Genomic DNA, 27,446 nt, shown 5'->3' on the forward strand with positions numbered 1-27,446 from the left:
AGTGGGAGTGGAGAGGGGAGGTGAGGTGACCACCAGCCCCCACGTAATGTTCCGGAACATGCTTACCTAAGGTCCTGGTATGTGTATTACATAGGCCATGAATAGGGAGGGGATGTCTAGAGAGGTTCCGTTTAGCATAGGCCATGGGTGAGGGTGGGGGACAGACTGTGAATAAGCATGGCACACACCAGAGCATCATGTATGCAATGGTAATTATATGTCTATATCAATTTCCATCAGTCCCCTATTTGAATATGTAAATATTCAAATTTAAAAACAATAAACTACTCAGCCATTGGATGGGACTTCTCTCCGCCATGCTCACACTATGCAATGTTTCTACGCTGGGGAGTTGACCCAGAGGTAATAGCCTGTACAGTAACTGGCTTGGAGGGGACGGGGGTGGTGACTAATACAGAGACATTCCATTGTCTTGTAGACGGCTAAGATAACTGTGATTGCCAGGAAGATACCTACCAGGCCTGACACCGCTGCCCACACTCCCTTGGACGTCTCCAAGGTTATGTGGGACGGGCATCAGTATAACCTGAGGGCATATTCTGGCAGATCCAACAGTTAATATTATTTAAGCTCTCTGCATAGTCAACCATCATCCCAACAGCCAAGTTTTCAAGGTAGCTATGAGCATAAGCAGGGAGGAGTGCCAAAAGTAACGTACATAAGGGGTGATTACTATGGAATCCCACGGCCGACCAGACCGAATATTTGAAAACAGAGGAAGCGAAATGGATGTGGAGAATGTTTCAGACACCCTGCATCAAATGGAAAATAATTCCGTCTATTTTGAGGGGTTGGTCACAAACGACAGGATGTTAGCCCTTCTCTCACAGGCAGAAGCGAAACCTCATTTAGAGGGGAAATTCTTCTGCAGCCTTGCGATGCAACAACTCTTATTGTAAGCTGTGAGTGATAGTTGCACATCCACCAACCCAACTCACCAAATTAATTCCTTTCCCTGCACAGACTACTATATTGACATATATGAGCCTTAACATTCAAGGGCAATTCAGTTCATTGAGTGGTAGTGCCGACAACGTCCAGTTGGAGAAGGGGTTGAAGGAAGTCCGTGGTTGATGGTAGGACCTCTTGTAACCGCGCCTTGGGTGTGACTGAGACAGTTGGGGGGGTGGGGGTGAAATGGTAGAATCCTCCTGGTCTGCGATGCGCCCTCTGGACCCAGATGATGGAGATGGGGTTGTCAGCCTGCGACTGTGGCGGTCAGGAGGTGATGGTAGGATCTCTCCTGGTCTGCGATGCGCCCTCTGGACCCAGATGATGGTGATGAGGATGGTTGCAACAGCCTGAGTGTCTCCACGTCCGAACAGTATCTGAGGAGACAGGAAACAGGTGACAGTATGCATAGCAGAGGCGGTTGGCAGAGCAGAGCACTGATTGACATAAGCAGATTTATGGAATATGCACATTACATTTCACAGTAGACACAGACAACCCATGGGACATGAACATAAAGACGAGCATGGCCATACCAGACCTACTTACATATCAGGTATGACCGTCATAAGCAGTAAGTTAGTACAACATGCAACATTTAGCCGGCGAGTAGTCAAGCAACCTCTTGGTTTGGGAAAGATGGTACCATTTAGATTTTGATATGCACGTGTCCACTAACACTGATGTGGGAGTGGCCAAACCTATTGGGCAAGGTCCCTTAACTTATCATGGAGAGTCTAAAGCATCTTATCTTATTACCAATGTAAGCATTATATTAAAATTCCAGATCAAATTGAGTTTAATCATCTGTTCTATGCTGGAAGGAAAATGCTTCAAAGTGGTCATTTTGGAGGGTTACAGACAATGATTTATTTTTCTAACATATTCTGATTTGTACATTCATTTTAAACCAGTTATATAGGGCTGTTAGTGTTGGAGCTAATTCAGCGACGCCTATATTGACTGTTACTTTCGTTTTTATTTCTGCTTGATCGTTCCCCTCTTGTTCCATATAATACACTGTGCGGTAGTACTTGTGAAAGCAATGCCACGACAGTCGTGATTTTGTTGGCGAGACTAATCGGTGTCTATAGTCGTCAAGTATCCCCTCTTTTTCCAAACAGGTCTATAAGAAAGGGCTGTGTGGAAAACATAATTGTCGGCATCTGTTGAGCTGTCCCCTATTAGATTGCATTAAACCATTGCCACCTTTAAAATTATTATTGAGAGGTTTTGCGATGACGCTGTAGTCGGTAATGTATTACGCTTGTAGTTCAATAAGCCTAGAAGAACGAAAACCTGAAACAGTCGTGGGTACAGGCAATTTACAAATAACTTAAATTCGTTCTGGCAAGGGGCTCGACCGTGGCTACCAATACGTGACAGAAAGTAATTTCAGATAACCCAATCGGAAGGTTACGGAGATTCAGTTTGACTCATTTACATTTTACATTTAGTCATTTCACTGACGCTTTTTGTCCAAAGCGACGTACAAGGGAGAGAACAATCAAGCTAAAAGCATTTAAACTTGGTGTAACAATATATAACGACATAGAAAGAAAAAGAAGTGCGGCCTGTTACTGCATAAGGGCAGATTAAGCCAAGGTGCCAGTTAGAAAGGGAGGTGCTCTCTGAAGAGTTGGGTCTTCAAGAGCTTCTTGAAGGTAGAGAGGGACGCCCCTGCTCTGGTAGTTGTTAATGCATTTATGTCGAATTAGGAGTTGCCACAATCATGAGCTTTGTGTGGGGATGCTATCAATAAATTATCACAATATTGCAGAATACACGAAGGTGCACATGAATTAACAATACTAATAACTGATTTCAGCGACAATTTGGATTCGGGAGTAAAAGGCAAATAATCATAAAGCCATTAACTATCTATTAAGCTGAAAACATAATGGGGGGGGGGGGGGGGGGGGGGGAGACCTTGGCTCGTTAAAAATCGTGAATGGGTCAGAGAAATGTGGCTGGAGCGCTCACCGATGTTTCGGGGTTCGGGCACCTTAAAAGTTTCTGAAGCATAGGCCACTAATCTTTATGCTGACTGATCGTTACCGTTCATAGCACTAAAGAATACGCGCATTTGCTCCATAAGTTTAGCGTCTTTACCATATGCCGGTTCAGGGTTTGTATTACTCCTGCGACTCTGCCTGTACTGCTTGCTAGGACATTTTTTATACCAGTGCCCATCCTTTCTGCATGCAAAGCAATGTCCTCGCTTAGGAGGGCTTACATGCGACGTGTTACCTGCGGGAATATGCATGGGAGAAGGGGCTGTTAAGTTTGCATAGGGACTGGGGGAGTTCTCTGTAGCACAATCAACATTCAGAGAGTGCATTCTCCCAACTAAGCTGACATCAATTCGTTGGCCCCATTGTATTGTATAAAGTCAGGCCAAGTGTTGAGCGGGGGCAGGGTGTTAAAATATCGGGCCTTCAGTTCAGATTTAAGACCTGAAATTGCGGTGAGAATCATTACATCAGAATTGAATATAACCCAGTCTCCCGTCACCTCACAGTAACGCCTATAGCAATCTTCGAAACGTTTAACATAATCAAAGAATGGTTCTTCCTCAGCTTGCCTGACCGCACATGAATCAACAGCGCTGGCAAAGCCATTTCGAGACAATTCTTGTTCATTATATTTAAAACAATGGTGATAGTCTGCAGTAGGCTGTGAGTAAGTGTCCACTGGAAGTTCGTGTCCCTGAAGTGGAACTGGAGCCATAGGGGCGATCAAAATATGCGGACAATGAACAACGGGAGAGCATCGGAGAGCAGAAACATTACGAGAGTTAGGCCTAGTTGCATGGGCTGGAGGGGGCGTAACCTCTCGTTTAACTGCGGCAATAGTCGCATTTTTGTCCTGCTCTGCATCGATAGATTGACCGTTAAGGCCCAATAAAATACCATTTTGCTTATCAATCAACAGAGCACACAAATACATGCCATAGTTTGCCTTTTGTTGTTGGTTCTTTAAACCATACCACCAGTCCAAACTCTGTCCAATAGCCCACCCGCTACTCCATCCATCTCTTTTCATTTCATCGCATCTCTTCTTTTGCGTGTCGAGAACAAAGCGCGCTAAAGAGACAGTTGTAGGTTTTAAAGTATCCATATTATTTCAGACCAAGAGATTGCTATGACCAGACAACAAAGTTAAACACAATACACAGCACGCTTGAAACAGACGGCCAAGATATCTGATTCGTTATGGTTCTAGATATAAACAATATAAATCAATTATAGTGAACAGGACTTTTTATTTTATGTGCAGAGCTTTCTTTTGTTTGATGTGAGATCTCCCTAGTTCTTCCGATAAGGTTCTTCAAGCTTAACTCCCGGTTGGAGAGGATTAACGATGGAGGACTCTCTATCTGTTCAGCGTAACAAATAGAGACCACCGCGGCTCTCGGACCCAGTGTTGTCCAGACACGTGGCCACAAGTAGACTACAAGTCCGACGCCTGCGTCTGAGACTTAGTTTGAATATATATTGGGACTAAACCTGAATACGATGCCTTTCACTGTGCGCTGCAGTGTCGGGTAAATATATATAAACTACTTTACTCAATGTGTGGAAAAGCAAGCGCTTTCCACAACTTTATCTCACTCACTCCAAACAAAAAAAAAACAATTTTGCACATAGAATGAAGCGTAAGTCGCTTACCTGTTCACAATGTTATGAGGATTCAGTGCTGATTCTTGGAGAGTGAATTCTCCGGCTCGAAGGACCAAATATGATAGCTCTGAATCCAGCAATAAACTGTAGACAATGGAACCACGAGGTGAATCAAATATCTTGGTGTTTATTTCCTCACGTGCGCCTGCAGGGAGTCAATTCCAAATCATGTAGACAGGGTAAAGACTGAATATCACTGTACAGTATGACTTTTTATAAGGTCAGCTATGGGAGGTCACAGGTCAGAATTAGGGGTGTGATACTGTTTAGTTACTGGTCAATCATGGGATACCTTTGGGTGATAGGCTAAGTTGGGCAAATGGGGGAGTGGGAGTGGGAGGGGAGGTGAGGTGACCACCAGCCCCCACGTAATGTTCCGGAACATGCTTACCTAAGGTCCTGGTATGTGTATTACATAGGCCATGAATAGGGAGGGGATGTCTAGAGAGGTTCCGTTTAGCATAGGCCATGGGTGAGGGTGGGGGACAGACTGTGAATAAGCATGGCACACACCAGAGCATTCATGTATGCAATGGTAATTATATGTCTATATCAATTTCCATCAACTGACTTCCACCTTGGCTGCCTAAAGTGTTTGTGTGTGTGTTTGTGGATGTACTGTATGTGTGATAGATTGCTGGGCAGAGTACAGAGCCTGCATCAGTCTCTTTGCACTCAGGGGAGTAAAATGCATACATACACACACACACACACACACACACACACACACTAAATCGATTCAGAGGTCAACGATTCGATTTTAAATCGATTTTGTAATTAAAAAAAAATAAAAAATGTAACACATCCATTTTATGTTGAAATGCAAGCTGCATCGACTATTGCATTGCTAAAATGCAAAATTGTGACCATTAAAAGCTTTTTCTCTAATAAAGCAAATATAGAATTCATCTGTTGATTTTCTTAAATTATCAAACACAAAGTAGGAAGTGATTTTAGACTCTGAGTTGCAACCTCAAATGATTCAATAGTGGAAATGCATCGATAATCGTTTTATCGGTTTCGAATTGATAATCAATAATCAGTCGATAATTGCATTTCAACATAAAATGGATGTGTAAAAAAACTGATTATCAATTCTAAACCGATAAAACGATTATCAATCCATTTCGACTTTTAAAACATTCGAGTTTGCTACTCATAGTCTTTGCTACACTTCCTACTTTGTGTTTGATAATTAAAGAAAATCAACAGATGAATTACCTTAAGGCGAGACACTACAGGTGAATAGGGTAAAAATCTTAAATAATAGGTATCACCATGATACTTTCTCAGTTGATTAGTCATGTTTAGATGAGAAAAAAATGTATTACAAGTTTTTAGTATTTTGATGTTTGAATATGCAAATTACGCGTTATCTCATAAAATATGCGCTAATTTGCATAATGTTTAAAAGACCATGTCTGATCATGTGATAAAGCCAGGTTAAAACAATTCTTTTCCCTTTTGTTGGCATATTAGATGGGGAAAAAATTACAGAGGGATTTATGGATATCTACTTTTGTTTTCCTGTAAATCAGAAAAGACTGTCAATAGCCTTAAAAATAATTTCGCCATGTTTTTGGGGATATAATGTTATATAATTCAGGCTAGGAATAATATATTTACAAATCCCTCTGTAAATGTCTTCATAATATAGTTGGGTACAAGACTGGAAAGTGTGGTGTATATACAGCCACATTTTTGTTTTATTCTATAACCTACTGGCAACATTCCTACCAAATTTTAAATAAAAATATTGTCATTTAGATCATTTATTTGCAGAAAAATGACAATTGGTCAAAATAGCAAAAAAGATGCAGTGTCTTCAGATCTCGAATAATGCAAAGAAAACAAGCTCATATTCATTTTTAGACTACACAATACTAATGCTTTAACTTAGGAAGAGTTCAGAAATCAATATTTGGTGGAATAACCTTGATTTAAAATCACAACTTTCATGTGTCTTGGCATGCTCTCCACCAGTCTTTCACATTGCCGTTGGGTGACTTTATGCTACTCCTGGCGCAAGAATTCAAGCAGCTCGGCTTCTTTTCATGGCTTGTGACCATCCATCTTCCTCTTGATCACATTTCAGAGTTTCTTTTATGGGATTCAGGTCTCGAAATTGGGCTGGCCATGACAGGGTCCTGATCTGGTGATACTCCATCCACACCATTACTGGCCTGGCTGTGTGGCATGGAGCATTGCCCTGCTGGAAAAAAACACTTCTCAGAGTTGGGGAACATTGTCAGAGCAAAAGGAAGCAAGTTTTTCTTCCGGGACAACGTTGTACTTTGCCTGGCTGAGGTTTGTAAAAGACCATAAGGATTGAACCAAAGCGGACTGGAGGGTCTCCTAGTTCGTCTTCTCTGATGAGTCCAATTTCACAGTAGGTGCAAGACTCTGTGGCTTGTAGGCCTCTCCAGGTCTCCGTCTAACCATCAGACGACCATGTGTTGGGCAAAGCTGAAAATTGGACTCATCAGAGAAGACGAAGAAACCTCTGAAATGTGATCAAGAGGAAGATGGATGGTCACAAGCCATGAAAAGAAGCCGAGCTGCTTGAATTCTTGCGCCAGGAGTAGCATAAAGTCACCCAACGGCAATGTGAAAGACTGGTGGAGAGCATGCCAAGACACATGAAAGTTGTGATTTTAAATCATGGTTATTCCACCAAATATTGATTTCTGAACTCTTCCTAAGTTAAAGCATTAGTATTGTGTAGCTTAAAAATGAATATGAGCTTGTTTTCTTTGCATTATTCGAGATCTGAAGACACTGCATCTTTTTTGCTATAAATGATCTAAATGACAATATTTTTATTTGAAATTTGGTAGGAATGTTGCCAGTAGGTTATAGAATAAAACAAAAATGTACATTTTACTTTAACACATACCAATAAATAGTAAAACCAGAGAAACTGATAATTTTGAAGTGGTCTCTTAATTTTTTCCGCGGCTGTAGGTTGAACTGAAGTGGAGTTATTATCCTTGGAGTATGACAAAAAACTCATTTTGAGAAAATCGCATTTAAAGATTCAGGAAGTGTCAAGCAATACCACGTGATGCGTCTGAGCGAATCACGTTATCAGAAACCACCGCAAACCAATGAAATTGCGTCCTTAGGTTTAAACCCCCGTTTTTGCTAACATCATTGGTTACTGCTGGAAAGGAAATGTCCTTATTTGGATTAGATAACGTTGTGTGAGAGCTATAGCGCTTTCCAACGGTACCAAACATGTCAGGCATCAGAAAGCCGACATACTGCACGTTACGTTAGACTGCTAACTTTCCTGTAAACCTATGAGAATGCTGACGCCGCGAACAGACAAAATGTGAATAAATATACACATTAATGTATAATTAGGATATTTTCTTTATGCTAGTATGAAAGATTACATGTTTAGGGAGTGAACTAGATCAAAATCTCAAAATTGACCACTGGTGAAAAAACGATGTTTTTGCCTGCCGTGTCTCGCCTTAAGTTTAAAAAAAAAAAAAAAAATTGTATTACAAAATCGATTATGGACTTTTCTGAATCGAGAGAGAATCGTTTTAGAGGGAATCGAGAAAAATCGAATAATCGATTTTTTCCCCCACCCCTAACAACCCTCAGAAGGGAGAGTAATCTGCTAATGGGCTAATTTGAGGTCGAGAGAAGGGGAGAGTTCAGAAGAACTCTGTGTGTGGGTAAACATTTATAAGGCTTTGCATCAGAGGGAAGGCATTAGCAATGTATCACTACATTCGAAGAATTTCACACACACAGTAAGTAGCCACTCTTTGCTATCATACTGTCAATATCAGCAAACAAGCAGCTTTCATCCTCATTAGTGTTGCACAGAGGTAAACCTTACATATATCATAGTGTAATCATCTCCAGACACCTTGACACTTGTCTACACAAATCAGTTTGCTTCAACTCTTGGGTACATTTCTTTGAGTAGATCACAGGGTTTTTAGATCAAGCCATTGTTTGCTACCATTTCTTTCCACAAACAAACTGCAAGATATCAGAAAACAACACAATAATGATATGGCAGAATCTCATAATATATAGATCGATACATTAGAGATAACTTTGTCTTGTGGTGTGCACGTGCACACAAACATGCATGCGTGCGCTCACACACACACACACACACACACACACACACAGAGCATTAGCATTGTAACCTACATACTGGTTTAGCTTTGCTAAGTAGAATGTGACACTCTTAAGTAGAGAGGTGAGGTCTGTTGGCATGGAAACCTGTCTGTGGCAGGTCCAATCCGGCTCTTACCGTCCCTTGGCCTCTCGTGCACATGCGTTTGTGGATGTGTGTGTGTTTGACTTTTTTTTGTTTTCTGAAGGTTTTTTTCTTCTTTGGAGTTCTTTGGTTCAGTTGACATATTTACATTTACATTTAGCCATTTAGCAGACGCTTTTGTCCAAAGCGACGTACAAAGGAGACATATGCGTGTTGCTTGCTTCTGTAGGTTTGTGTGTTGGGTCAGTTAAGTCGGTATATTCTCCGACAGGAGCTCACCAGTAATCACAGTATCATAATTAACCTTTAGTCATGCCCTCTCCTTATCTTACTAATAGATTATTCTGTCAATTATTTATGCAACAAGTTGAATAGTTTATAAATAAAAAAGTAAAAATCATATATAGGCCTTATTTCATATGTATTTCAAGATTCAAGGTTTATGCCCCATGTGAGCCAACCTATTTTCCTTTCAGATACCTGTATTGCAGATGTGCTATCATTGCAATGCAGTTACAGTTTTTTCCAATCATTCTCCCTCTTGTCTCAATACCATGAACACTTTTCCCAAACACTTCACACAGTGGACTTTACAGACAAACACCTCAGCATATCAGTTAATCTTTCGTTCACTACAACCACCAAAACACTTCATACTTCACCCAAAAGTAAGTCGTGCTGCCGTAACTTTAGCAAATGTTCTCTCTGAGTACAATGACCTAAAAAACACTAACAACTTGAACTTCAAATTTACGGTAACATTCTCCTTGCATCTTGGAAATATGTCAATCCAAGCCAAGTATCTGACAGTGTTCATATGTTGGTTTGCCTCTCACAATAGATTTTACAATTGAGTGTGGTAAATTTACTGTAATTGCATTCTTCAATCACTGTGTTTCACTGATAGCCTATGACTTACATATAGAGCAGTACTGTAATAGTGAAAACAACTCTTCAGGAACAGCTTCATCTATGTTTGCCTTCTGTAGAGAAAGTAAGTAAAAAAAAAAAAATAGTCAAAATAATGTCTTATTCAAGCATAAAACTTAATTTCTCTGTCCAAATACAGCATTTGTCCTTCTACAGTGAACTAAGTTACTGTAAGTTAGGTTTTGAACTGAAAGTTAACTGTTTGGAACAGAGTATCTAAACATCGGCAAAAAAAAGCTGTAGTTGCACAGCATTTTGCTGGTAGTGAACATTGACTGAGACAGGTATCCATGAATTTAAGAAGAAATGGTGTAGTAGTATATATAAATAGTGTATTATAGTAGTGTAAATAGTGTTTGTATATAAATAGTGGATTGGTATGCTCGATGTGTTAAGTGTTTTGGGAACTTCAGAATCAGAATTAGTATGTATTGCCAAATAGGTTTAAACCTACCTGGAATTTGCTCTGGTATATAGGTGCATACATTGAACATAAAACATACAAACACAATACGTACTACACATAACATAAAACATAAAAACACATCAAGTACTACCTTGTACATGGTATTACAGTTTTTTCCTATCGTTTTAGGTCATGTACCCATACCATGGTCACTTTTCCCTATCACTTAACACAGTGGGCTTTAGAGACACACACCTCTGCATATCTGTTAACCTTTGGTGCAAAATGCACTACAACAACCACACCACAACCAATGCTGCCATAACTTAACACATGTTTCCACTCAGAACACAATGACCTAAAAAACACTAACATCTTGAAGCATTGCCAATTGCATATATAAAATGTTGCTGTGTCCTCCAGTTTGGCATAGATTTCCTGTAGTGTTGCATTGAAAAAAGAGAAAAAACACAGACAAACACTTCTTTGGACTACAGTAATAAAGTTTGTAATATGACAGTAAACAAATAATTATATAATGCTGAAATATGTCAATCCAAGCCAACAATCTGCTGACAGTGTTCATATGTCGGTTTCCCTCTCACAATAGATGTCACAATTGACAAGTGTTGTAAATGTACTTACTGTAATTGCAAATGCAGTAAATGAGCGTTTTATCAGAAACCTAAAATACTGTAAGATTTTTTTGGGGGAAATTACGTAATACTGTATTTGGTCAAGAAACAAATCAGAAACACAATAGATTTTCTTCAACATCGTAACACATGGTTTCTCTTGCCATTCATCGTGGATAAAAATCTTTGTGCGCGCCTAATCCAGGCCTGGATGTCTTCAGGGGTTATGTCCATACACCCAGCAGTAATTGCCTCTAAAAGTGACATCTGGTCCTGTGGACATTGGTCATAGACCTTCCATCTCCATGCGGAGAAAAGAATCTCAATGGGGTTGAGGAAAGGAGAGTATGGCGGCAGGAATAGGGACACCATCCTAGTCTAGGATGGTGTCCCTATTCCTGCCGCCATCCTAGGATGCGCTGCAAACCACCCTGTGACTTGGCGGGAGTTGTGAAAGGCCAGGATATCCCATACAATCACTAAAGTTGCTAAATTCTGCCTGTCTAGCTGTATTTCAATGAAGGAATTCGATGCCAATTCACCAAGAACTATGGTGCACAGGAAAACTAAAATAATAATAATTAAAATAAAATAAATAAACCTGCTAAAATAAGAATCATTTTTCTTATTCAAACATATAACTTAATTTGTCTGTCCAAATGCAGCATCTTTTCATCTACAGTGATCTAAATTACTGATCAGTTAGGTTTTTAACTGAAAGTTAACTGTTTTGAACAGAGTATCTAAACAATGGTAAAATATGCTGTAGTTGCACAGCGTTTTGCCGGGAGTGAACATTGACTGGGACAGGTATCCATGAATTTTGGAAGAAGGTGTCATTGCCAGCATTTGTATCTAAGCATAGGGGCAAGTATCCACAGTTTGGTTCACATGGTCTACTGGTATGCTCAATGTGTTAAGTGTTTTGGGAATGTGAACATGGTTTAGGTAAATTGACTAAAACGATAGGAGGAAACTGTAAGACAAGAGTGAAAATCATTGGAAAAAACTGTAATGCAATGCAGGCAAGAACGTGCTTAATGACTTACTAATGGACTATAACATTAGTTGACAACTATTTTTATCGTCAATTTTAGTTGATTATAGTTATATGATCTTAATCGTAATCTGAATCCTTAGAGGATAGAGAGACTTTTATGTCCACATGGTTTTTCTTTTCATCTCTACTCACTCAACCAGACACACACACACAAACACAGGGTCAGGAAGTCTTCCTTATTCAACACTCACCCAACAAACATTTCCCTTCTGAAGAGGTAAAAGGGCAGAGTGTGTTTGTAGTTCAGGTCGATCTTCTGACTGTGTCATTTTGAACTTATGAACACACACACACACACATTTGCCTTGAACAGAAGCTTTGTGGAAGAACTTTGGAACTCCTGGTAGCATTAACCCTTGTGACCCATGATTGCCAGGTCCATGTGACCGATGTAGAGGTTTTCGCTCATTGTGTCTATGTGCGTGTGTGTTTGTGTGCTTGTGTGTTTGTGTGCGTGTGTGTTTGTGTGCGTGTGTGTCTATGTGCGTGTGTGTTTGTGTGCGTGTGTGTCTATGTGCGTGTGTGTTTGTGTGCGTGTGTGTTTGTCGGTTAGAGAGAGAAAGGTGTTTGTTTGGTAACAGGAAGCAGTGCCTTTTGTCCCCTTTTTTGTATTTAGTCAGAGTCCAATTTCCTTCTGCTTTGTGGTGGAGAGAAAGAGGGACAGATTTAGTGTGGCGCTTGGCCTCGAAGGTTATCAGAGAGCTGTGGAATAACAGAACAAGAAAAGAAAGATGGGTTTGGAAAATAATCTGTTTATCATTCCTAGAAGAGGAAAATTACATATTGTGAGCACCTCAAGGACATTATTCAGATCAATATTTGTCCTCTACATCGTATATTGTGTGTTTGTGAATTCTTTTGACCTCTCTGGGTCTTGTTAGAGGATGTTTGCTAAGAGGTAAACTTATGGACTGTCCAGTTTGCACCGTTACACAGCTGTGTGAGTGGCAGTGGACACAATCAACAAGGCAGTGATTGTCACAGAGAAATATTGCATTCCTTTTACGTCCTAGTCACCATTTTCAGATTTTCCATGTCAGCTTCCCCTGTTTTGACCTCTTTAGACGGATGAGTAGAAGAGTCTCTTTGAACCTTGGTCGGAATATTGATTATAGTACAGCACAATTTATCAAAATGCCATTGTTTATATTTGTGTCTCCTGTATTCAAATTGAAAATCCTATTTGGTCAGTTTAAGGGTGGGATTCTATCTCTTTTATTGAGTCAACAGTCTATTGGTCTGTCAGTCCACGTGTCCTGCTCTTTTAGTCTGCTCGTCTGGTCATCCGCCATCTGTCTGTCTCTCTCACCCATAGACATCATCAGTTAGCCACAGCACGGATCATGTGTGAAGACGCTGTGTGTGTTGTGGTTTGTGTGTGTTGGTTATGGGGTCTCTAATGCCAGTCTCCTGAGACGAAGCCCAGTGACCCCAATCACTGTGACAGGAGTGTGTCTCTGGCCTCAGAATGACAGATTGATTTTCACAACCGCATCTCTGTCCCCCACACTCTCTTCTCTGTCTCATGCTGCTCACTGTCCCTCGGCTGAATCTGGCCTGTCAGATGTAGGCTGTTATAAATCATTGTAGTCTTCCCTGTGCTGCAATACCAGAGGCACTTCTTGTGACAACTTAGGCCATGTAGTGAAGTGCAGAGGCATTATAGCAAAAATTATAGAAAAATATGTATAATTTCATTTGTCTGTGAAAATACAGCATCCTTCCATCTACAATGATCTAAATTTGGTCTGGTTACAGTAAGAACTGAAAGTTAACTGTTTTGAACGGAGTATATAAATATCTGCAAAAAATGCTGTAGTTGAACAGCGTTTTGCTGGTGGTGAGCATTGATTGAGACAGGTATTCTTAAATTTCGGAAGAAGTGGTCATTGACTGCATTTCGTATCTTAGCAATGAAAAAATATCCACAGTTTAGTTCACATAGTCTTCTGATATGCTGGATGTGTTAAGTGTTTTGAGAAAGTGTACAAATATGAAAACTGTAACAGAAAATGTTGTTCTTGGTGTCATGACAACAGCTTGCCATGAAGGCTGTCTTGAGGCATATAGCTGAATTTCATATTTACTGTATTTCATTTTATATAACACATTTTATTATATATTTCAAGTGTACAAGGTTTCTTACATTTTTATTTTGCAATGCAACACTTACAGTAAGGGTGCACAAGTAGAGGATACAGCAACACATCACATATGCCTTTTGCAATGCTTCAAGTTGTCTGTGTTCTTAAGTTCATTAAACATTGAGTGATAAAGTAGTTTAATGCAAGAGATCATATGCTGTAGTTATGGCAGCATGAGTCACTTTTGGGTGTATTATGAAGTGTTTACGTAAGTGGTTGTAGTGCATTTTGCACCAAAGGTTAACTGATGTGCTAAGGTGTGTGTGTGTGTGTGTGTACTGTATATGTGTGTGTGAATGTGTTTGTGTGTGTGTATGTGTGTTAGAGTGTTTGTGTGTGTTTATGTTTGTGTGAGTGTTTGTGTGTGTGTATGTGTGTGTGTGTGAGTGTGTTTGTGTGTGTGTGTGAGTGTCTTTGTGTGTGTATGTCAGAATACATTCAGAGATTAGTTTGTTCTGTGGGTTGTTATCTGCAAATATGTGTCAGGAGGACCCAGGCACTGTTTGTGGTTCACTGGAGATAAGAGGTCAAATGTGTGTGTGTGCACATTTGTGTATTTGGAGGTAGGAGTAAATGATTACTCTTGCTTCTCCTGCTCTGTCGCAACTCATAGTCATAGTCGGGAAGTCAGCAGATCAAACAGCATGAAAAAAAAACAAATTGGGCCATATTTGATTGAGCCGGGCGGGTTTCGCCAAACCAACTTAATTTTATGAAATGGGCTGAGTGTGTGTGTGTGTGCAGTATATTTGTGTGGTTGGCTGAGTGGAGGTGTCTGTGATGGCCTTGAAGATTGGTTTATTATATGGATGGTTATCGTGTGTCAGGGCCCAACATCATTTATGGCTACAGCTACCAGCGTGCTGCTTAGCATATGATCTATAATGTTCTCCTGTCTTTCCCCTCCAGCCGGGCTCTATGGTGACGCTTCTGCCTTCTCTACCTTTTTGTCCTTTCCTCTCTCCCTACCCTACTTGCTGTCCTTGAGACTCCTGTATCCGCCTCTGTATTTTTCTTCTGACGGAGTAATAAGGTTTTGATTAACAGTTATTATTATTTGTGATGTGTGGCATGATATGAAAATAACACCAACAGTTTAATTACCCATGATCCCTGGCTGTTGCTGCAGCAGGGAGGAAATAGAAAATAGCAAACAAGAAAGCGGGCATTCTGTGTCCTTTCTCTCCTTCACTCTCTATCTTTCTCTCTTCACTTTCTCTCTATCTTTCTCTCCTTTACTCTCTATCTTTCTCTTTTTACTCTCTCTATCTTTCTCTCCTTCACTCTCTATATTTCTCTCTTCACCTTCTCCCTATCTTTCTATCCTTCACTCTATCTTTCTCTCTTCACTCTCCCCCTATCTTCCTCTCCTTAAATCTCTTCCTCCCTATCCTCTATTCCCCTGTTTCTGTCTCTCTCTCTCTGGTGGTGTTTTTAACTAATTGGGTAAATGATGGGGACAGGAGTAGGACCGCTCCTCACTCTAAGAGACTGCTGAAACAGCTCCCATGCAGAAAGACAGACAAGGACAGTGGAAAAGGGAGAAAGACTGAGACACACAGGGAAGGGAAGAGTCTTTCTATTACACACACACATTCTTGCTCTCTCTCTCTCTCACGCTCTCTTTTTCCATCTGTGTGTGTGTGTGTGTTTGTGTCTGTGTCTGTGTGTGTGTGTGTGTGTGTGTGTGTGTGTGTGTGTGTGTGTGTGTGTGTGTGTGTGTGTGTGTGTGTGCTCATCTTTCTTCAGTGCTTTCTGGGGCAGTGAATCCACCTGCTCTGCTCTGCTGCTCTCTTCAGATAAAGACACCAGAGGCAGCACTAATGACCTGACACACACACACCCTAAATGAGTGTGTGTGTGTATACAAACACAGCCACCTCTTGCATCCATTCTGCTCAGATAGTGGAAAGGAGACGGGGAGAGCGTACGGTACAGGGAGGTTAAGGCAAAGGTAGTGAGAAAACGATTAAACTGTCTAAGCACATGTTTCTGAGGGAGTTAAGGGTGGATTTGACCATGAATACAGATATCTCCTTTGTGTAGAGAAATGAAGTGAGGTGGAGAGAGGGAGAGAGAGAGGGAGGTAGAGAGAGAGAGAGGTAGAGAGATGTGTTTGATAAAGACCCTCTTAGAGCAGAGCTGTGTTGGCCTGCAGTGAATCTGATAAGAGAATCATTCATTGGGCACTGCAGCTGGCTTACACACAGAGCCCTGCCTCACACACACACACATGCACACACACCACACACCAAACACACACACACACACACACACACACACACACACACACACACACACACACACACACACACACACACACACACACACACACACACACACACACACAGACATAGAGAGAGACACAAATACAAACACACACACACTCACATAGAGACACAAAGACACACACACACACACATTCTCACATCACACACTTACACACGCATAGACACAGACACACACTTTACGGTCCTGTGTAGTTTGCGTGTTGCAGACATGCTGAGTTTGTTCCCCATCATCTGGAAGCGATGCTTCCTCTCTATGCCATGTTTCCTCAGGGACTGATTCTGTCACCGTCTCCTTCTCCTTCACATTCTTATACACGCACACACACACACAGACACACACACAGACACACACAGACACACACAGACACACACAGACACACACACACACACACACACACACACACACACACTGGCACAGAGGACACTCTGTCCTGGTGGTGTTTGTTGCAGCCGTGTCCCTCTGTGTGCTTTGTAATCATGTTATCTATTTGCATGATAAAGGTTAGATGAGGCGGCCATTAGAGAGAACAGGAGGCGATAACAGGCAGATCATTTAGAAAACATTATTTAAATGTCAAACAGTAATGATGAAAGCCACTAATAGTCCCATCTAAATGTCAAAGTCAAATGATTCAATTAGTACCATGAGACAGGATACAGGTGATGATTTACACACTACAATGCATACCAATATGGTTGTGAAATAACTGTGTGTGTATGTGTGTGTGTGTGTGTGTGTGTGTCTGTACGTGTGTACGTGACAGTGGCGGCTGGTGGTTTTTAAAGTGAGGGAGGAAGGACTGCGCGCTTGGTTGCCATTGGCCCGTTTGTACTGTTGGTGGCATAAGTATGTGAGACTCAAGTTGTTTCAGGGTGTTTTGGTGAACTACAGCACAAAATAGCCGGGAGGGATAATTATGTGAATAAAATTGATAAATTCACCAGTGGCAGCATTGTACTTTGAAAGCTGGTGGGCAGCATGTCTTTGATGGACTAGTCCAGGCCAGAAGGAAAGGATGCAAAGCCAACTAGAAAATGCATTTCCTGAAGGAAATACCAGTGCATGAAATGCAAAAGTTAAGAAAGAACGAATAAAAGAAAAGAAAAGGAAAGAACAGTAAAAGAAGGAAAGAAGAGTGGAAGAAGGAAAGAAGAGTGAAGAAAGGAAAGAAGAGTGGAAGAAAGAAAGAAGAGTGGAAGAAGGGAAGAAGAAAGGAAAGAAGAGTGGAAGAAGGAAATAAAAGTGGAAGAAGGAAAGAAGAGTGAAGAAAGAGAAGAAGAGTGGAAGAAGGGAAGAAGAGCCGAAGAAGATAAGAAGAAAAGAAAGAAGAGTGAAAGAAGGAAAGAAGAAAGGAAAAAGGTAAGAAGAGTGGAAGAAGGGAAGAAGAAAGGAAAGAAGAGTGGAAGAAGGAAAGAAGAAAGTAAAGAAGAGTAGAAAGAAGGAAAGAAGAAAGGAAAGAAGAGAGGAAGAAACAAAGTAAGGAAAGAAGAGTGAACAAGAGTGGCTCTGGATAAAGACAGTAAAGAGAGAGTGAAAATGTTGAAAGAAGGAGAAAAAAAAGAGTGAAGCAGAGAGATGGAGTGTGAGAGAAAGTAGAGTGAGAGTGAGAGAGAGAAAGAAGGAGAGAGAGAAAAAAAGTACAGTATGGAAGGTGTCTATTAATATTCCTAGTTATACAGTTGAATGGAGAGGTACAGAGAGAAGAGGACCCTTGGAGGCTTGCCGCAGGTGTCAGTGAAGCACAGGTGCAAGCCAGTTTAATTACCCTATTATGATGTCATAATGGCCCAATGTAAGTCAATGGGAAAATTTAGATTCGTTTTTCTTTAATATCTTAAAAAGTATAAAGTTTAGAAAAGTGAAAAATACATAGCATAAGTGTGCTTTACAAGACCTACGCGACAAAGTTTGAATGAAGTTTCTACGTTAAGCGGTTCGAGCTGAATTAATCGCAGAAAAAGGGAAGAAGAAGAAGAAGAAGAAGAAGAAGAAGAAGAAGAAGAAGAAGAAAATGCCTAGGAATAACAATACAGGGCATTTCATGCACTGTAATTAGTCAAATCAGGACTACTCTTGATTTGTAAAACTAAACTAGAAAATGCATTTCCTGAAGGAAATACCAGTGCATGAAATGCAAAGGTTAAGAAAGGAAGAAGAAAAGAAAGAAGAGTGAAAGAAGGAAAGAAGAAAGGAAAGAAGAGTGTAAGAAGAGTGTAAGAAGGAAAGAAGAGTGAAGAAAGGAAAGAAAAGTGGAAGAAGGAAAGAAGAGTGGATGAAGGAAAAAAGAAAGGCAAGAAGAGTGGAAGGAGGAAAGACAAAAGGAAAGAAGAGTGAAGAAAGGAGAGAAGAGTGGAAGAGGGAAAGAAGAAAGGAAAGAAGAGTGAAAGAAGGAAAGAAAAAAAGAAAGAAGAGTGAAGAAAGGAAAGAAGAGAGGAAGAAGGAAAGAAGAAAAGAAAGAAGAGTGAAATAATGAAAGAAGAAAGGAAAGAAGAGTGAAGGAAGGAAAGAAGAGTGTAAGAAGGAAAGAAGAAAGGAAAGAAGAGTGTAAGAAGGAAAGAAGAGTGAAGAAAGGAAAGAAAAGTGGAAGAAGGAAAGAAGAGTGGATGAAGGAAAAAAGAAAGGCAAGAAGAGTGGAAGAAGGAAAGAAAAATGGAAGAAGAAAATAAGAAAGGAAAGAAGAGTGGAAGAAGGAAAGAAGAGTGAACAAGAGTGGCTCTGGATGAAGAGATAAAGAGAGAGTGAAAATATTGAAAAAAGGAGATAAAAATGGAGTGAAGAAGAGAGATTGAGTGTGAGAGAAAGTTGACAGAGAGAAAGATGGAGAGATGGAGAGAAAAAAATAGAGAATGGATGGTGTCTTAATGTTCCTAGTTACAGTTAAATTGAGAGGGACAGAGAGAGAAGAGGTTCTTTGGATTTGGCACAGGTGTCAGTGAAGCATACTAAGGCAGAAGGCAGTAACTTCTATGTTAAAGCTCAGTGGTATGATAACAATGGAATAATGACCCTATTAATTAATCAGTAGTAATACTATTTCATTTATCACAATTACCAATACAATGATTATCACACACACACACACACACACACACACACACACACACACACACACACCATTGAATTATCACATTAAGCACATAAAACAATGAACTTGAATTGTCACATGAAACACATAAAACATCTATGTCAGTCCATTGGGGTGTGTGTGTGTGTGTGTGTGTGTGTGTGTGTGTGTGAGAGAGAGAGAGAGAGAGAGAGAGAGAACGATAGAGAATGAGGCCAATTTTCCCCCTCCACATGCCCCCGCTCGCCAAGCGAAGTTACCCGATTTAGATGCACCTTTTTCGGACTAGCCACAGGCACTGGGTGGGGGAATAGCCCGATAGCTTAGCATATCTGCCATGCAATTCTAATGGTAATGCTACCTAGCTTGGTATGCTAACTGTCGGTAGCCTATACATCGTGAAATCAACCAAAATACTGATGTCACTGGCTTTAATTTGATAATGGCATGTTAGTAGTACATTTAATATCAGTACATTTGTTTAATTACTGCTGATATTTTACAAATACGTCAAAAACTCATTTTTGACCAAACTTGAAGTTACGGTCTTTTGCCTTAGCACGGCAGAGTAAAGCACAGGTGCAAGCCAGTTTAAAGACCCTATTATGATGTCATAATGGCCCAATGTAAGTCAATGGGAGAAATTTAGATTCGTTTTTCTTTAATATCTTAAAAAGTATAAAGTTTAGAAAAGTGAAAAATACATAGCATAAGTGTCGTTTACAAGACCTACGCGACATAGTTTGAATGAAGTTTCTACGTTAAGTGGTTCGGGCTGAATTAATCGCAGAAAAAGGTAACAAGAATAAGAAGAAGAAGAAGCCTAGGAATAACAATACAGGGCATTTCATGCACTGTAATAAAAGATTCTGGGCCAATCATTGGGCCTATTTTTTCCACTCAATGACTGAAGCTATTGGTTGTAATTTGTCTGATTATTTTCAGCTACAATTGTTTTAAGAAGAATGAAGACACAAGACCATAATTGATGCCATTTCAAATGCATCATGCTATGAATCATTCACTTACATCCTTTTGCGCAAGTATTATTGGCTGGAAAAACGGCGTTCCTGAATTGTACCGTGGTCATCAACATAGCGCAAGATGACAGACAGCTGAGAATGACAGTTAATGTCTGTGGTCTCGTCAATTTGCGAGGAAAAGAAGTGTGCCCTGTTAAGTTCCTTTTCTAGCTCTGTTTCAATCGAATGGTGAATGGCTGCAATTAGATCGTTCTGGATTGTTTTTGACATGCCTGTGAAGACGGTGGAGCTTTCCAGATGTTCTGCCAGAACACGGTCATACTTAGCTATCACCTCCGCAAGTTCCCTGTAATTGCCCTTGTTGTCAGAATTGTCCCCTTCGTCATGCCCCCTGAATGACAACTCTAGCATGCCTAGGTAAGCCGTTGCATCTAACAGACGTTTTACCACCTCCCTATTACCACGCACTTTAGCGTTGTGCTGTTGAATTTGCAGCCGCACACCCTCATCCACTAACCGCTCTATAGGCATGGTGCCGCCTAGCAATGAAAGGCGGATAGCAGCACCAACGTGGTCTTGACATTTGTCGTGGCGCTTGGTTGCCCTGTCAATATTTTTTATATCAGTAAATCCATGAAAAGACCACGTTGGAGAGTTGACATTCATTAGTAAACAGGGCCAGCAATATTACCGATTGTTGGTAATGTTACCAGTCACCCACGAGTAGCATACCTAGCAAACCATGTAGCACTCACGACACTGACTCTGCCGTTGCTTTTGGTGATTTCAATCTTTGGAATTGGTCTACCTGTTGCTTTAATGGCCAACTTGTCATTGTAACTCACCCCATGGAATGGTTTCTGTAATAAAACATGTACAATGTCCTCGGTTTCCATAGTTTACTTTATTTGCTAATTTGCTAAAGTGTTCTCATTATTAAAATGATCAGACCTTCTTGCTTAACTGTGTCTCTCAGATTGAGCAGATTATCTTTCGTAGCCTAGATTTGAGGGGATAACCCCACCCACCATATCCAGGGCTTCTGCTTATTGGTTCATAGCACAGACGTGACTCCAGCCTATTCGTTAATAGATTTTAGCGCTATCCAGACCCCTAAACTAGTCACACCCTCTCAGAGGAGGATCGTCCTCCTCTCTGCCATTGAAGTCAACGCATTCCACCGGCCGCCAGCGCAGGCAGAGAAATGAATGGGAGTCAATGGAGGGTAGAGGGAGGAAGGTCCTCCGGCAGTAATTTTCGATAGCGATAGGGGGTGCTAATGTCATCTTTACCCAGGGAAACTAACATTACATATACAAAGGTATTAAAGTAGTCATATTTAAGGGTTTTTATTAATCACAGTAGTCTGGGCAAAGTACACTTTTTATTCCCAAAATGTTAAGGAGGATCTTCCTCCCTCTCCTCAATGGAGAAGCCTCCACTGGTACGTGTATGTTCTTGCTCATGATGTATTGGTTCATAGTTTTTTGGCAAACCTAAACTCAGATTAACATTCTGCCTTTATTCGTTTCTGAGTGAATATTTTACATTTACAAAGGTAAATGATCTCAGACATGAAAGACCTTTTGAAAGACATCATCTTGTGTTGCCACTGTGAATTTTTCATCCTCCTCTTGAGATGAGGTAAGATTTGAAGAGGACTTATTATGTTTGTTCAGTTATTCCCTATCCTTTAGTGTTTTTTATAGCTTTTTGTGCATTTAAACGGTCTAAAATAATAAAAACAAATCCTTACTGTCCACCTAGCTGACCGATCAGAGCCCAAATGGGGGGAGATATACAGAAGGATACAATGTGTACATGAAAAAACAGTAATGATGTGTTTCTGAAACATTGAAGCATGCACATACAGTATATTGTAGTAGACCCGAAAATAGAATTATGGACATTGAAAATGAGCATAATAGGTCCTCTTTAATGTGGCAGTTTACAACTTTACTAAACTTGGTACAAAAGGACAATTGTTGTTAAAGCAGCTGTGGCGGGATGGCAGTGGATGTGTAACAGAGAAACTTCAGGAAAAAAAAAAAAAAAAAATAGAAAGGTTGATTAAATTGGTGTGTGGTGAATAAATTGACTTTCCTTGAATGAAAAAAAGGACAGCTCTGTATTTCACAAGTTTTACCTCAGAGACAGAGCTCCCTATGAGGTTGACTACACCATGCGTCTCTGTGTGTATGTGCATGTGAGATCTAAGCACACACACACACACATATCCTTATGCACACTCAGGAATGATCAACATGACATGCGTGTTATGTTGTTTGTAGCCTGTCTTTTTGTATAATATATATATTGTATACGTTTTATACACCTGTGTGTGTGTGTGTGTGTGTTGGTTTGTTTGGCCTGTGTAAATGTGTTTGTAGTTAGTAAATGTGTGTTGCCTGTATGTACCTGTGTCTGAGCTTGAGTGTGGTTGAGGTTCTTATTTGATTTGATTTGTGTGTGTGTGTGTGTGTGTGTGTGTGTGTGTGTGTGTGTGTGTGTGTGTGTGTGTTTGTGTGTGTGTGTATCTGTGCAAAATTGCCTGTGTGTGTACCTGTTTCTTGTGCTTGTGTTTGGTGTGTGTGTATGTGTGTAATATTTCCCGATGTGTGCCTGTGCCTGTGTGTGGCCATGGTTGTTTTTTGATTTGTGTGTGTGTGTGTTGGCATGGTCATGGCTGTTATTTGATTTGCGTGGTTTGCCAGGCCTCCTCTCCCTCTGCTTTTCAGTGGAGCTCTGCTGAGTGGACTGCTGGCTGCTGATAGTTCCGCAAATAGAGGGATTCCAAACTCCCATTTTCTGGATGGCTCTCCTGTAAACTCACACAATGCTGACGCTCAAGTACACACACACACACACACACACACACACACACACACACACACACACACACACACACACACACACACACACACACACACACACACACACACACACACTCACACACACACTTTGTTGTTTTCTGGCCATGTGGCTTGTTGATATGCTAAAACACACAAATAATTGAAATAATGGAAAAACTATTTAATCACAACTATCATGTAGTGCGTAGCCATCACTATATAATAATGTGAGCTCCTACCACTAGCAGCAGCGCAGAAGTAGAAATCAGTGGCTTTTACAGTTGTGTGTCATTTTAGGAGAATAAAAAACAAGACTTTTTTAAATCAATGATTGTTTTCTATACTAGTCAGGGGAGAAAAGTGCTATGAGACATACAGGGCCCTATCTTGCACCCAGCGCAAGTGACATTGTCACCGACGCAAGTATCATTCCTATCTTGCACCCGGCGCACAGCGCGATTTTCCCTCCAGAGGTCCGCTTCGAAATGAACTGGCGTCGACATGGGCGGGGGCGGAACAGAGAAGGCGTTTCTCTGGCGCAAGTGGTATTTTGCAGTTTTCAAAACAACGCCGTGCGCCGTGCGCCATTGACCAAAAAAAAGCTGGTCTAATGTGAGGCGCAATGTCTAAAGTCTGTAACGCGTATTCAGAGCGCTATTTTAAGGGCGCATGTGCTTGCCGGCACAGTATAGGACCTGTAGGCTACACTTTACTTCTGTCGTCTTCACGAGAGATTTACACCAATTGTTTGGCAAGCCATATATAATTACAAGGACAATAAAGTATTTACCACATGAGGAAATCATTGTGATATCCGTATCCAAGACATTTAAAAACTAGGCATACATCTAGCGTACACAATTGACCCAAATGATTCAGGTTAATTGAAGCTGCGTGACATTTGATTTATTGTATGGCTTTGTTGCATTTATTTAATGCCAGTATTATTATAAATCTTGTAAACTCATCTCTGTGTATGTGGACTTTATTTATGTACCTTGGGTTTGGTCAGCTGGTGCACTGGCTTGGGTGCCGATTTCCATGCCCCCAAATCCCTGCACGCTCTCAGGCGTGAGGGTAGACGTGGCGATGTCCTCTGCTGCCGTCAGATCCTGGGTCGAGGCAGATCCACCTCCCGTGAAGGCACGAGAACGTGTGTTACCTTCCAGCTTGGATGTCCCACGTCTCCGGACGTCATTATAGCGTTTTCGGCAACGTTTTCGGGTGCCCCGTTGCAGAAACAATCACGGCAATATCTTGACATGCTTGCTTGACTTTGCTTACTTTTGGAGGGTTTCTCGCATCCCCATATATATCTATCTCCCGGCTTTTTACAAAGCCATACAATAAATCAAATGTCACGCAGCTTCAATTAACCTGAATCATTTGGGTCAATGTGTAGGCTACATGTATGCTTATTTTTAAAATATCTTGGATATGGATTTCACACTGATTTCCTCAAGTGGTAAATACTTTATTTTCCTTGTAATTATATATGGCTTGCCAAAAAATTGGTGTAAATCTCACGTCGGTCTCCTCGGCTGTGAACTTCTCCGGTCTTCCACCAGGTAATTCCGCCATCAAAATAACAAGCCGCTATGGATTATGCGCTTCTCGCTCTTAAAGGGAATGTGAAATGACGCTCCGATTGGTTTATTGCATATTACGCCCAAACCACACCTATGGCTGAGTAACCTCCTTTGGACCAACCCTTTTGACACTTGCGCTGGACGCAAGTGTGTTTTTTCCGCCGTTAAAATAGCAACTGCGCCATAGAGCCGCCCACACAGCTACTTGCGCTTGGCGCCGTCCTACTTGCGTTTCTGATCGGCAAGATAGGGCCCACAGTATCAAAACTGCAATATTTGTTACATATCGAGAGAGTGCACTATTTGGAATTTGAGAGAGAGAATATTGTTGCTGTTTCTGAGGTCACCGTCATAATCAAGACTGATAGTAAGCTAAAACATGCACACAGTCTCAAAGCAATTGCAATGCTGTCTGAGCAGGATTTTTGTAACATTATGAGGTGTGGCATATCTGTGCTGAATGAGTAATCATGGCATGCTAACAACTTCACTCTCTGATTGGGTTAGACTCCTGACCATGTGTGGGTGTGCTAAATTGTATGCCTTTATTATGTAAGCTATAGCCACTAGCAATGTTCTAACTTGTCAAAAGTTGATACTTGTGTGAGTGTGTGTGTGGGTGTGGCTGAGGAAGAAGAAGGCAGTTATGGGTAATTGAGCCTTTGCCTGAAAAATGAGTCGGAAAGTGTTCAGTTCCAGAGATAATGGACCTTAGATTTGACCTGGAATTGAAATTGATACTAGTTTGGGAGTCGAGGCTGCTTCAGTCACGACAGACAGAGAGGGCATTGGACAGAGAATGGAATAGAGAAGTGTAGAGGAAAGAAAGAGGAGGATGAGAAAGGAAGGGTGTATAGAGGAGAAGAAGAGGAGGTTGAGAAGAAGTGTGTGTATAGAGAAAAGGGGTGGATGTGTGTAGAAGAGAATAGTGTGTAGTGAGAAAATGGGTAGGTGTGAGAAAGAAAGAGATTATTTTCAAAGAGGGTAAGTTGTGTGTGTGTGTATGCCTTCACACTTTTCTCATAGAAGGAGAGAGATTGTGTCTATTTTAAATTTTAATTTTGTGTGTGGATACTTTGTACTGCCGGCCTCAACGTGTTTTTTGTCTCCATCACTGGTTTTATTGTTCGCATGTGTTTTTGTCTAAGTGTCACATTGACCACCCTTTAAACACTGCGGACTGTACCACTACTATATGTGTACAATCAGCATCTGTACAGAGAGTTATAGCTAGTCCACACGAGCAACCTGAGGCCAGTGGGTTGGAAAGTAAATACCTCAAACCTCAAACAGAAAGACAAGGTCTTGAACAGGAGGAGAGGGAGCATGTGTGTGTGGATGTTACCTGCTATGGACTGGACCTCCATGCAGCTCCAAAGGACATTTGTTCCCTGTATAACTAGTTGTTCTCTTGCTGTATTGCCTCATGAATAGAGAATGAATCAGAGGATGCATTAACCTTTGGCTCTGAATCACAAAGCAGCTTTTTAAATGCAGTTAAAAGGCAGTTAATCAGACAAAGAGCTGGAGACGGCCTTTATGTGGAGTTATTGGCCCGTGTGCTTCCCAGCAGGCTTAGATATTGTATAAGAGAGTTATGGAATGAGCTTGCAGACACTAATAACTGATTTTACCCCATATAAAGCATAATTAGTTTAGGGAAAATAAATAATATAGAATAAATATAAAGAAATACAAGTTTCAAATACAGAGAAGCCATGTCCATAAAGACAAGCTATTTCTTTGCCTGATTGATTACTGATCGTTGATTATTGGTTAATGTTTATGCACATTTGTTGATTTTCTCTATGGATGTAATCATTGTGTGCTCTCTTGAAGATTTGTCCTTTTTTGTGCCTCTCTGTCCTCCTGCAGAGCCCATGCAGGGCCCGCGCCATGTGGAGGTGGTGGATGTGCAGGCCAGGCAGGTCACCGTGCGCTGGGAGCCGTTTGGCTACAACGTCACTCGCTGTCATAGCTACAACCTGACGGTGCAGTACCGGGAACGTGTGAGAGGAGGCGCCGGCGAGCAGGAGCAGCAGAACCGGGAGGAGCTGTGCCTGGACACACTGAGCAGCACACCGCAGCACACCATCCACAACCTCACACCCTTCACCAACCTCAGCCTCCGACTGCTGCTCAGGAACCCCGAGGGGAGCAAGGAGTCTGCAGAGATCCACCTCCAGACAGACGAGGACGGTGAGGACAGAGAGGGAGGAAGGGAGGGATGGGTTGGTGGAAGGCATGGGTAAATGGGTTGGTGAGTGGGTGGATGAATGGGTTGTTGGGTGGGTAACTGGATGAATGTGTTGATGAGTGGGTGGATGATTGGGTTGGTGGAAGGCATGGGTAAATGGATGAATGGGTTGGTTGAAGGCATGGGTGAATGGATGAATGGGTTGGTTGAAGGCATGGGTGAATGGATGAATGGGTTGGTGAGTGGGTGGGTGAATGAATGGGTTGGTGGAAGGCATGGGTAAATGGATGAATAGGTTGGTTGAAGGCATGGGTGAATGTATGAATGGGTTGGTGAGTGGGTGGGTGGATGAATGGGTTGGTGGAAGGCATGGGTGAATGGATGAATGGG

At 41.2% G+C, this 27,446-nt stretch overlaps 1 protein-coding gene across 1 annotated transcript in view; it reads left to right on the forward strand.

Annotated features, from left to right (window-relative positions):
• The window catches only part of LOC308363283 (receptor-type tyrosine-protein phosphatase mu-like), a gene marked incomplete at both ends in the record, with an annotated part of 177,696 nt that overhangs the window by 58,628 nt on the left and 91,622 nt on the right, over positions 1–27,446 (forward strand). Inside the window, one exon of the mRNA XM_080836087.1 lies at positions 26,735–27,058. Within this exon, the coding sequence (XP_080692213.1) occupies positions 26,735–27,058 (324 nt within the window). The remainder of the gene's footprint in view (positions 1–26,734; positions 27,059–27,446) is intronic.

The sequence above is a fragment of the Sprattus sprattus genome, assembly GCF_963457725.1.
Source record: "Sprattus sprattus genome assembly, chromosome: 4".
Lineage (NCBI taxonomy): Eukaryota > Metazoa > Chordata > Actinopteri > Clupeiformes > Clupeidae > Sprattus > Sprattus sprattus.